General features: G+C 39.9%; 3 protein-coding genes across 2 annotated transcripts in view; 2 read left to right on the top strand and 1 right to left on the bottom strand.

Annotated features, from left to right (window-relative positions):
• LOC309693309 (hemicentin-2-like) overlaps window positions 1–12,765 on the top strand; it is a 1,543,010-nt gene that overhangs the window by 1,161,545 nt on the left and 368,700 nt on the right.
• The window catches only part of LOC309694118 (nuclear factor 7, brain-like), an 84,237-nt gene that overhangs the window by 40,360 nt on the left and 31,112 nt on the right, over window positions 1–12,765 (bottom strand). The window lies entirely within an intron of this gene.
• LOC309695694 (butyrophilin-like protein 2) lies at window positions 4,373–8,570 on the top strand. Its single transcript, XM_082516521.1, has 3 exons — window positions 4,373–4,521; window positions 6,230–6,565; window positions 6,804–8,570. The coding sequence occupies exons 1-3, from the start codon at window positions 4,461–4,463 to the stop codon at window positions 6,974–6,976; spliced, it is 570 nt and encodes a 189-aa protein (XP_082372647.1). The 5' UTR covers window positions 4,373–4,460; the 3' UTR covers window positions 6,977–8,570.

Here is a 12,765-nt window from a genome sequence, read left to right on the forward strand (position 1 = left end):
CTATTCGCTGGAACGTTAAGACAATATAATTACACTGCAAGCAAGACGCAAGTAGGCAAACTTCTTCATGGTACTCGTGCACGGGAGAGAACCGGACAGGCACCGTTCCTTCGCTTGACCCCAGTAGCTCTCGTCCGTTCTCCCGTATCACTGTCCTTTTATTGAGGTTACATGAATATGCATAAGTTCATTAACATATGACGTCTACATACACAAAGAGTACCTTGCGTGTGTGTGTGTGTGTGTGTGTGTGTGTGTGTGTGTACTGCTGATCAAAGGGTCAAACATCCTTGGTCAGGAAGAGGGTAGCCTCCCCCTCACCCTAGATGGTTCATCCTAGATAACACGGTGAGGAAGTCCTGCAGTTCATCTAAACAAAGAGCACTTAGACTAAAACAGACGCAACTACGTTAATCCTACCATAAAATAATAAGACACGGTATGACCTCTCATGCTCCCAAAGTGCTGTCTAATACACACAAAGTTTGCAGACTATCAAGGATCAAAACCTCTACCAATCTACAACTAATTACAAAACTCTAAGCATATATAAGTAAATATTTCTAAGCATAAATGACAATCAACAATACAAATCTAACAGCTGAGCTTGAACTTCATTCAACCATGGCCTGCAATGACTTTGCCAAATTCTTCACAGAAAAAATCCAAAAGATTAGACAAGCAGTTGGTACATCAACAGCAGATCCAGGATATGTACTGTGTCCACCGAAAAACTGTTTAAACACCATGAAACAGTTTCACCCTATAAACAGCAAAGACCTGGAGGACATCTTAGGTCAACTGAACTCCTCCTCCTGCTGTTTAGATGTCCTGCCAACAAGTTTTTTCAAAAAGGTCTCAAAGACTTTAGAGTCAGACCTGTTACAGATCGTCAACTTTTCTTTATTATCAGGTGTGTTTCCGGAACCACTAAAAACTGCTGTAATAAAACCTATACTGAAAAAGGACAATCTTGACAAGACACAAATGAACAACTACAGGCCGATCTCAAATCTCCCATTTTTAAGTGAGATCATTGAAAAAGCAGTTTCTCAACAGCTCAGTTACTTCTTAAAACAGAATAACTGCTACGATGCCTTCCAGTCAGGTTTTAGACAGAACCACAGCACTGAAACCGCTCTGACCAAAGTGTTTAATGACATATGTCTGAATACAGACAGTGGAACAATGTCAGTCTTAGTTTTACTGGATCTCAGTGCAGCATTTGATACAGTTGACCACAACATATTACTCAAACGACTGGAGAACTGGACAGGTCTTTCAGGAACTGTACTAAACTGGTTCAAAACATACTTAGAAAACAGAAAATACTTTGTATCAATAGGTAACTTCACATCTGAGCAGACAAGTATCACATGTGGAGTTCCCCAAGGTTCCATCTTGGGACCCCTTCTGTTTAACATCTACATGCTCCCACTGGCACAGATTATAAAGAACAACAAAATAAAGTACCACAGCTATGCAGATGACACACAAATATATATCACAATGTCACCAGGAGACCGAGGCCCTGTACAGGCTCTTGGTAAATGCATTGAGGAAATCAATGACTGGTTGTGCCACAATTTTCTCCAGCTAAACAAAAACAAAACTGAAGTAATAGTCTTTGGTGCCAAAGAAAAACGATTACAGCTCACCAGAGAACTTCAATCTATACATCTAAAAACCACAAACCAGGCGAGAAATTTGGGTGTAGTGATGGATGCAGACCTAAACTTAGAAAAACACATTAAGACAATAACAAAGTCAGCTTACTATCACCTCAAGAATATTTCAAGGATAAAAGATCTGATGTCTCAACAGGACCTGGAAAAACTAGTCCATGCATTCATCTTTAGTAGGCTTGATTACTGTAACAGCATCTTTACAGGTCTACCGAAAAAAATCAGTCAGACAACTACAGCTCATTCAGAACTCTGCTGCTCGAGTCCTCACTAAGACCAAAAAAGTGGACCACATCAGTCCAGCTCTGAGGTCTTTACACTGGCTGCCTGTCCGTCAGAGGATAGACTTTAAAGTTCTGATGCTGGTCTATAAAGCTCTGAATGGTTTAGGACCAAAATACATCAGTGACCTCCTGACCCAGTATGAACCTTCCAGATCCCTCAGGTCATCTGGATCCGGTCTTTTATCAGTTCCCAGAGTCAGAACCAGACACGGAGAAGCTGCATTCATCTTTTATGCTCCTTATATCTGGAACAAACTCCCAGAAAGCCTCAGATCAGCTGAAGCACTCAGTTTATTTAAATCCAGGTTGAAGACTCACCTGTTCTCAGCTGCATTTGAATAAAGCACCAAATCCACACTTTTAAGCTTAAAGTTCAAAACTAACATTTTAACTACTGATTTTATCTATTGTTCTGATTTTATCTACAGTTTTTTTAAATCATGCTTTTTATTGTTTTTGTTTTTTAATGTCTCTGTAAAGCACTTTGAATCACCTTGTTGTTGAATTGTGCTATATAAATGAACTTATATAAATAAACTTGCCTCGCCGCTTTCAGCCACATTTACAAAAACGCTCCTCCTGTTCTGATTTTTCTGATAATAATCAGAAAGTGCTGAACTCCTCTGAGCTGTTACAGGAACAGATGTTGGCAGATGTGTCAGTGACAGAGTTACAGTTAGAGAGGTCAGTGAGCAGGATTTCTATCAGGATTCATGTCAGAGTTATTATAATGATGTCTGTTGGTTCACACTCACGGCTGCTTTGGACTGATTCCAGCTCAAAGAGCATCAACATGTTTTCATGTTTCCATCATGATGAGGAGCAGAAACTCTGAGGATTCTCCTGAACTCCTGACTACAGTAAGTCATCCACAGCTTCTGCTTTATATTCTACATATTATTCAGTAAATAATAGATAATTACTGATAATTAGACACTTTCAAAGGGAGAAAAGTAAAAAAAAAAATCTGTAGTTAAGAAGTACAGATACTCAAGCTGTACAAATACTCTGGTAATAGCTGAAGTACTCATTAAACTTCTTTACAGAAGTAAAAGTGAAAACTACAGGCTCTGAAAAGTACTCAGGTCCTACCGTAGTACTCAGTAAAAGGTAGTCTGGGGTTAAAGTGGATGTGGCAGGTAGAGGAACTCTACGACTGAGTGCAGCAGGGATAAAGAAATAAGTCGGAATCATTTGTTTTGTGAGCTCCAGCTGTTTCCAGGCTGTGATCAGCTGATCTACAAGCAGACGTGAGCCATCAGCGCTCGTGTAACACAGTACAGTACAGAGCTGTCAGAATGAATCACCCAAGTTTAGTCTCACACTCTTTATCCAGGTTGTTGGCAATTATTAATCAATCGCCCTTCAGTGTCACACAGTGTCAACACAGCAAAGTGAATGTGCCACACACTCCATGTGTCATCTACTCATCACCATCTGAAACTATAACCTTCATGGGACGCAGCTGTGAGGGAGAATAACAAAGAGTAAGAGAAGACAAAGACAACATGTACACACAGTATAACATGTGGGAGCACAGCTGGGCCAATCACAGAGGACGAGACAGACGAAGTAAAACTAGACACAGGAAGTAGGACTCACTGGTTCTCCATAAAGAACAGAGATTTGCTCTCTGTGGCTCCAACACAACTGACTTTTGACTTTTTATTCATTAGGACAAGTTCATTTCAATTCACTGACAGCTTGTCTCTACACGTCTACCTGTTGCATTGGAAACGGGTTCATTTCCTATAACTGTGACACCTTGTTTTACCTGTTAAACAGGACAGCAGAGTGAAACAAGAGTCAGTTGGTTCAGCTGTTTGGCACAGAGGTCAGTTCAGCCACAGATTTACATTTTTAGCATTTTTTTTTCTTTTTTAATCGCTCATTTAAAAAAAAAAAGCTCACCTAAAGTAGTTTCTTTTGAACCTACAGAGAAAGCAGATCGATTAAACCAGCCTCACAGTTTTTATCTTCATGTGGATTTTTTTTCCATCCTGATGATCAGAAGAGTGTTTGAGGATTTAACAGATCTGTTAAGAACAACAGTAAGTGTTTGTTGCCTTTTTCTAAAATCATTTTCAGTCTTTTAGGTAAAACGTTTCAGTTTTCTTGGTTAAAGTTTGGTTAACATCAACCCACAAAAATATTTGAACAGAAACTCCAAAAGCGAGTGAAACTAAATTTAAAATATAATTTCATTTTCAGTGGATGTTAACCATGAAAAGCCTGAAAGATCATTGGTAGAAAATTCAAATTATATTGGTCGAACATATCAGACTTTCAAAGCATCTTCAAAGTGTTGAGTTTAAACGAGCAGCTGAACAACAGATCAGCTCTAACCCTCAGTGACATTCAGATTTATTTAAACCTTTAATCTGATGTGTTCAGGTTTAAACTCAGGTTCAGTTATTCAGTGAAAATACCAACAGACTCAGACATTTAGGACAAACTAAGAGTCAGATGAGCAGAAACAGAGAACACGGACATGTCTGCTGTAACTGCGTCACTCTGCTCCACGCTGATGTTTGTCCTGTTCGTCTCTGCAGGTGAGATTTAACTCTGAGATAAAACAGGAAGTTTTGGCTGTTTAGTAAAAATATTTCCCTGAGACTTATTTTCATATTATTTCAGTTTTTCTGTTTGTGACGATGAAACAAGAATCAAACTGCCGTCAGAAACAAAACGTTCTTCTGCTTCAAAGACTGAAACACAAACTGTTCCTACATGACGACACATGAGAGGTTCTGATTTTGTTCTGTGGAGATCGTTCAACAACTGAACACTAAAACTTTTCTACTTCGTTTGTTGTGACGCACTTATTTCTGCGCATCCTCAGTCCAACCTACCAAACGTCACTCTAACGCCACGTCCTCACGAGACACGGAAGAGTTTGAGCCGCAGCTTTAACTTTATTTAAACCTTAAATTTAATCTGATGTGTTCAGGTTTAAACTCAGGTTCAGTTATTCAGTGAAAACACCAACAGACTCAAACATTTAGAACAAACTAAGAGTCAGATCAGCAGAAACAGAGAACACGGACATGTCTGCTGTAACTGCGTCGCTCTGCTCCACGCTGATGTTTGTCCTGTTCGTCTCTGCAGGTGAGATTTAACTGATAGAAACTAAACTGAGTTTATTTCTGAGATAAAGAGTCTCAGTCTGGTTTACATGCTGATTATATTTCTCTAAGAAGTAGTTTGTTACTCATTCAGTGTTGCGATCGACACAAAGCTGGGTGGAGTCTGTGTGTTGGTGCAGTTTGCAGCACAGACACAAAGAAGTGTAATGTGTGTGTCAGTGTGATGTGTTGTAGTGTCAGGAGTCAGGATGCAGCTACAAAGCTTCTTGTTCAGTGTATACAAACAGCTGTAGCTCCATAAAGGCAGCATGCAGAGACTCACAGTGTCTTATAATGAGAGGCTGCTTTCTCTCACACATTATGTTCACTTATTATCAGCACATGTTGTTGTTCTGTGGAACAGAGTTATTGTAGTTTTTCTCAATAGTTTGAGTTTTTATTCCATTTGGACTTTTTGTGTTTAGTTCAGTTTAGTTTCCAGATGATTTTCTTCTTTTTCAGGTTTGATTATTTATTGCTTGAAGAGTTTTAATAGTTTTATTCTTTTTTCATTCTTACTGTTTGGAGGTTTGTGTCAGAGGCCAGATTCAGGAGCATCAGTACAGCTGTTACAATAAAAAGCAGTGACTCAGTCTGACAGACATCCAGAGTCTCAATGAACTCGTCCATCAACAACATTTTATCAAACTAACAGATTCTAAAACCAAAGATTTGTTTTTCAGATGATGTTTTTCATCCGTCTCAGTCTTTGCTCATGAACTTTGTCTCCAAACGTCTCAGCCTGAGCTTCCCTCTGATGAACTCGTTCATAATCTCGTCCATTCTGCTCTCAATGAAAATCTGAACATGTTCAGCTCGGCCTCCTGTCTTTGTGTCAGAGTCTCCAAAGCAAACATGACAGCAGCTCACTGCCATCTTCAAACCTTCCCTTTCACTCTTGCTGCTGTCCTTCTGTCACAAATCAGCCCTGATGAAGATGCTCGGGATCAGGTGAGGAGGAGGAGAAGACTCGCTGTGGTGACGCCTGAAGGGACACAAGAAGAAACACAATCAAAGATCATCATCTAATAACAGAAGACAATCTTTTATTGTGTGTTTCTGATTGGCTGCTGTAGAAGTGAACAATTGTACTTTGACCTTTAACCTCTCTGCTCTGTGCTGTTTCCTGTTTCAGACCAGAAAACCATCACAGCTGAGTCTGGACAGGACGTCACTCTGACATGTCGAGCTGCAAACAACAACATCATTATTTTAGAGTGGAGCAGAGCTGACCTGAGAGATGAATATGTGTTTGTGTTCCGGGACGGTCACTTTGTTCCAGACAACCAGCATCCATCTTTTAAGAACCGGGTGGATCTGCAGGACAGACAGATGAAGGATGGAGACGTGTCTTTGATTCTGAAGGATGTGAACACTGCTGATAGTGGAACATATGAGTGTCGTGTCTTCATGGAAGAAACACGCTCATGGAAGTTCATCAGCAGCATCCACCTTCATGTTGTTCCTCCAGGTGAGTGAGTAGAGTTGAGTGTGTGTGTGATCAGAGGTGAAGCTGCTTCCTGGTTGTTGATGTTTGTTTCTAAAGATGTTGCTGATGAGACTTTGTAGAAAGCAGCTGGTCTGAGTGATGTGATCAGAGTGCAGTAGATAATGTCTGACAGCAGTTTGAAGAGCAAATGGATTCTGTTCTGTTCTTCACTCATCACCTACCTGACAGCTGACACCTCACACCTGTTTCTCACCTGCAGGTCTGACAGGAGGACAAGAGAAGGATGAAGACAAAGAGAAGGAGGATGGATCTGTTGGACTGATTGTTGGTCTGTCAGTTCCTGCTCTGCTTCTTGTTGCTGTTGTTGGTTTTTTGATCTACAGAAAACATAAACAACAGCAGAGAGTGGAAACAAACCAGCCTCCTGTTTAAGTGCAGCAGGTTTAAAATGTCTCAGAGGTTTTTCCAGCTTTGAGTCTGCTGCTGCTGTTCAGAGTTCTGGGTGTTGTCAGTGTTTAAAATCCTGCAGAAACAGATGAACTGAGCACAGACAGCAGGCCCACAGCACTGTAGGTTTATTTCAGTTTTATCTTTAATGGCTGCTTCTGTTTTTGCTGACAGCTCATCTCAGTGGACGAGTTTCATCTTTAAAAACAGTCTTTACATTTCATAGTAACTGGAACATCCAGAGGGCTGTGACTACAAATCAACTTCAACACAGTCAGGCTTTCTTTGTGTTAGCTGGCTCAACTAAACCTGAAACTGCAGTCCGAGACAGCAGGTATCACCGTGGTGATTATCACCTTTCTCTGCTTCAGGCTCTGAGCACGCTCAGATGAAAAGGAGCGTTTCATGTATCATGTGACTTTTCTTCTACACAAAATGGTCCCTGTGAGCGCCACCCAGTCCAATCAGAGACGTTACTCACTGATAACTTCACTAATGTCTCCACTACATGAATACAGGTACATTGGAACAGTGTGATGTGCAGTTTAGCTTCACTCAGTGGCTTCAGCAAGTTACAGTTTAACAAGCTGCACATATGAAACATTTCCTCCAGCAGAGAATCGACATCACAGTGAAAACGTGGCTCTAACAGCTGATTTAAAAACAAAACTCTGAACATGAAATGCTCCTGACCAGGTGATCTTTCACCATCAGTTACCATGGTGATTTAGCCTCTTTCTGACACAGAAAGCTCTGACTTTGAGTGTGACACAGCTCACTGAGACATTTTGTTGTGCACGCCTACTTTTAACTCTTCAAACAAATGAAATCAACACTTGAACATTTTTCACTTTGATGGTTTTGTTTCCACTGACTGTAGTTACATCATTTTGAGCTCAGATTACATATTTATGAAGTTTTTCACACCTGAATCTTTCAATCATCAAGATCTGGTTTCAGTTTTCTCTTTATCTTTGTGAGCTGTGTGTGTTGTTTACCCTCAGTATCCATGAACAGTGTTACAGACCTGGGATCAGTGTTTTTGTTTATAAGATCAAATATGACCTCATTATGTGAGTGTGAGCTGTGGACCACAAAACCTCAACAACACTAATCCTCGATCAGCTGTTTCACTAAAATTACATCCAAGTATGAACTCATCCCATCGTTCATGCATCAATTTGTAGCTGACAGATGGTTATGCACATCCCTGGTTGCCTAGGTAACCCTCTAACCTTAGATAACGCTATTGTTGTCACTCAGCAGTATGATTTAATGTAGTTGTTTCAATAGATCTCAAAGATAAGAAAAGTTCACCTCGGTACTCGCTGACTTCACATCAGTGATCAGTTATTGCGTTTAAAAAGTGTAGCTACTCGTCTTTGACCTTGTATGTATGTGTGTTTATGCTCTGATTGTATTTTCCTGCTGCTCACACAGCATTAGAAAAGCCTGAAAACTCAGTGTTCACAGAGTCTGTAAGCCCCAAATGTTTGTATGAAGGACAGAGAACAAACAACAAAGGTCAGTGTGAGAGTGTCTCTGTATTTGAACAATAAACTCTTACTTTGGTTTAAATTATTTATTCTTTCATTTGTGTTGTTGGCAGAGAAGCTACATCATGTGAACTTCATCATATTGTCACATGTCATCACAGATTCAAAAGATGTAATATTTGTGTGTTTGTTATTAACAATCGTGCCCCCAGACGCCAAAACAGTGCCAGCAAACTGAAACTGAAAAAAAAAACTGTAAGCAAAAAAGAAAAAAAAAGATGTAAGTGTGAAAACTTTTTTCTTGTCTTAATGTCAATATTTATTTTTCAGTTTCATTTTAAGGTGGCATCGTTTTAACCCCAACAAAACAAAACAAAAATGACAGAAAGTCCATTGAAATCTGAAAAATATTCATTTTCTGTGCATGAACAAAAACTTTACTTTTTACAAGACAGGAAAACTAACAGTAGCTTTAAATTTTTTATAGTGTATCCTCATCCTCAGTATTGGAAACACGTCAAACTGCATTTCCTATAAAATCAAATCAAATCATAATGATCGTGGAAATTTCTTGATCTAAATTCTCTTCTAGATTGAGTGGCAAAAACAAGAAGAGCTGCTGTTTGTGTTTGTGCAAGTGCAAGAAATACATATAGCACGCTCTCCATCCTTCTGCTAATGTTTAATGTACTGAAATTAATTCTAATTAATGAAATTAATGTCTAATTAAATTCAAAGAACTGAAGATAAACAGGCCACAGAAAGCACTTTGTCACCTCTGCTGTGATGCTAACTGTCGTGGTCCCTCAGACCTCGTCGTGTGATCTGACATTTACTGATTGATTTTGTCTGTTTTCAGGCTCTAACTTTACAGGAAGGAACTGTAAAATAATCAAATTATTCATCATTGTGAAAACTTCATCATGAAGCATTTGTGATGAGCTACATTCCTCTGAACCTTCAGTTTGGTTATTTATTTATTTATTTTCCATCCTTGTTCTTAATGCTTTCACCATCACAACTAGGGATGGGTACCGGTGTCCGGTGCCATGATGGCACCAGTTCTGACATAAACGGTAGTAACCAGACCAAAAAGCAGCGCACATTTCGGTGCTTTATTTCGGTGCTTTTTTTTCCTGAGCTGTGATACACTCCTAGCCAATCATTTTACGTTTCCGAGGATAGTAGGCGGGTCCAGGTACGTACGTTCTGTTAGAGCAGAGCTACAGATTAAAAATGTCCAAGGTGAAGCGGTCAAAAGTCTGGCTGTACTTCATAGCAAAATATGCAAACTCAGCAGCAACAAGTGCTTTAAGCTGATACTGTGCAAAGGAGGTAACACCTCAAATCCGATGAAACACCTGGCGACGCATAGCGTTTTTTTTTTTTTTTAAAGCCGAGAAATGCACCGTATTTGATGGCAGCAGCAGCCGTTCTTCTCTGCGTGAGTAGCTTAATGTTGTTCGCGTGTAATTTACGTTGAGTAGGCTAACCACGTTATTACATTAATGCATGTAAGGTGAACTAGCAAACATCATCATAGCTACATGCGGCTGTCTTCTTGTTTGATGGCAGATACTCCCTTCACCCTGGACAAAAAGGCTAAAATGACCAAAGAAAAAGAGGGAAACAGCTGAACATGAGAGGTTTTTGGACAAAGTTTGTATTTTTTCCATTGGTTAAGCACTGCTTCCAGCCAAGAGTGATACCATATATGCCCCATAGCTGCAGAAAAGGCTAACATTGTTATCTTTTTACATAAAACCAGCTGAACATGAGAGGTTTTTGGACCAATTTTGTGTTCTCCATTCTTTAAGCACCGGTTTGAGCACCGTTTGAGCACCGGCACCGTTTCAAAAGTACCGATTTGGCACCGGTATCGGATAAAACCTAAACGATACCCATCCCTAATCACAACACTATGAACTGTGGGTAATCCCTCAGGTCCACAGAGATGAGGACTCGTGAAAATGTGCATAAGGACTCAAAGTGTGTGCAGAGAGCCGTCATGCACTTGATAACATGACAACAGGACGGCCCTGAGCCCTCAGAGGCCGACACTAAGCTGTGACTGTTTATCTGCACGTCTCAAACACGCCTCCATTTGTCTGCAGGCTGAGTGATCTGACTGAGCTCAGCCTCCATTTTCTACAGGGAGACGCTCAGACAGGCTTTCAGTTTCATTTCACAGGAACAGCTTTGCTTCTGTTTTACATGCAGGTGCTGCACAGAACACACCCTGTTCAGTCTGTTTGTGTGACTGACTGCAGCTCAGATAAGAGGCTGGATCAGCTGATTCAACTGGTCAGCAGGCTGCATCATTTTCATCTCTGCAAACACCAATCAAAGTCCTGTACACAGTGTGTTTAGTACTCTGAGTGCATTATTTGTCAGTAATTGTGTTAAAAGGCTCTGAGTTTAAGTTGTAAACAATCTCAAACCCTGGATTTATCTCCACCATGTAAGCTGCTGACATCCACCTAGCTGCTGTTGAACCATGATTTGGACATATGGTACTCTAAGGTCAATGAAATAAGATAGGCCTGATTAAAGTTCTTCTATGTGAGGAGCAGGATTTTAAATTGTGGATTTAACAGGAAGCCAATGAGGAGAGGCCAGAATAGGAGGAAGCTGCTCTGTCCTTCTAGTCCCTGTCAGGAGTCGACTGCAGCATTTTGCATCAGCTGAAGGTTTTATGGGAGTTTTTAAGACATCCTGATAATAACCGATTACACATGATCTGTGAAATGTTCACACTTGTTGCTGCTTCCTGTCTGTGTGTTTCTTCCAGACAAATGTTAGGAAGCTGATTCTCACGCAGGTCACAGATCCACACTCTCAACCCACTGTGGACTGTCCCACATCTCGGAAAACGTTAGAGCACTTTTGCAAATCTGTGATGTCTTGATAAATCGAGTAGATATTTGAAGTTTACACAGCTACATTCAGAAAGAATATTTTAAACTGTGCATCCCTCCGAAACTGCCTCTTACGTTTTCGACGAAATGCATTCTGGGATATTTGCCTGGGTTAGCCTTCAGTAGCTTACTGGGGTCATGGAGAGAATGTGTTAATAATACTGAGTGGTGGGATTTATAACTATGGACTAGTGATGCGCAAATCATGAACGAATCGTTCAATACTCGAGAATCACTTTACTGACTCGTGAATCATGATTCACAAGCCCAACTGACTCACTGACTCATCCCTGTTGCTGTTAGCAACAATGTATCTAGCTTATAATTAAAATTGTGGAGAAAAACACAACATCCAGTATCGTAACAAAAAATTTCTGCTCTGAACTGGAAGAAAAAACCCTGAGTAGAAGCTCACATCAAGAAAATAGCTCCTCGGTTCACAGTAGCATCGCTCTGCTAACATGCTAACAGCACATTTGAGCTACTCACCCCCTCCCTCCTGTGCTGATTTGTAAGCATAAGCAAATCACTCAGGACTCACTCACCCCCTCCCTCCTGGCTCACAGCTTCTTCTTCTTCTTGGTTGGCAACCAATGTTAAGGTGCATTACTGGCTCACAGCTCAGTGGACATTTAGATGAGAAAATATATATTTAACACATTTAAGGAAAATACTAATAAAATAAAAAATAAAAATATATTAAAATAAAATAAAATAAATGTTTATTAAGCAATTTTGATAGAAAATTGCTTAATTTTAGAAATGTTTTGCTCTTTTTTGCTCTGTAAAATAGTTGTTTTCTTTTAGAATCATTCATCTTAGCAGTAGGATTTACATGAAAAGAGAAACAAATTAAGTTTGAGTGAAAATGTACATTTTTTGCACTCTCTGGTCGACCGACTCAGTGAATCAAATGAGTCAACAAAACTGATTCACTTTGGTGAGTGACTCATTAAAACTCGATTCAGTAAAAAGAATCAAATTTACCATTACTACTATGGACACTATGTGCTGACATGACCTTTTATAAATTTACTGTCCAATCACAAACCTTTAATGGGAGGTAAGAATTTGATTGGACAGTGAGGGTCATGTCCTCATCGAGGATAGAGCGCACAAGAGTGGACTATTATATTGATTAGTCAAATCTCATTAGGCAATAAAACAACTATGGTCAGAAGAGAATGTATTCATTAAAAAAATAAATAGAATTTACAAATAAAATAGTTCCATTAAAAATTACGTGTACTTGTTGAGCCTTTCTGAGAAATGATCCATGTGATTGATTAATTATGCCTGCAGAGACCAAAAGGGGCCCCAAGAGTCTGGCTGCAGCCACTGGGGGGCGCCATATTGCGAC

The sequence above is a fragment of the Aulonocara stuartgranti genome (genome assembly GCF_965226115.1).
Source record: "Aulonocara stuartgranti genome assembly, chromosome: 3".
Classification (NCBI taxonomy): domain Eukaryota; kingdom Metazoa; phylum Chordata; class Actinopteri; order Cichliformes; family Cichlidae; genus Aulonocara; species Aulonocara stuartgranti.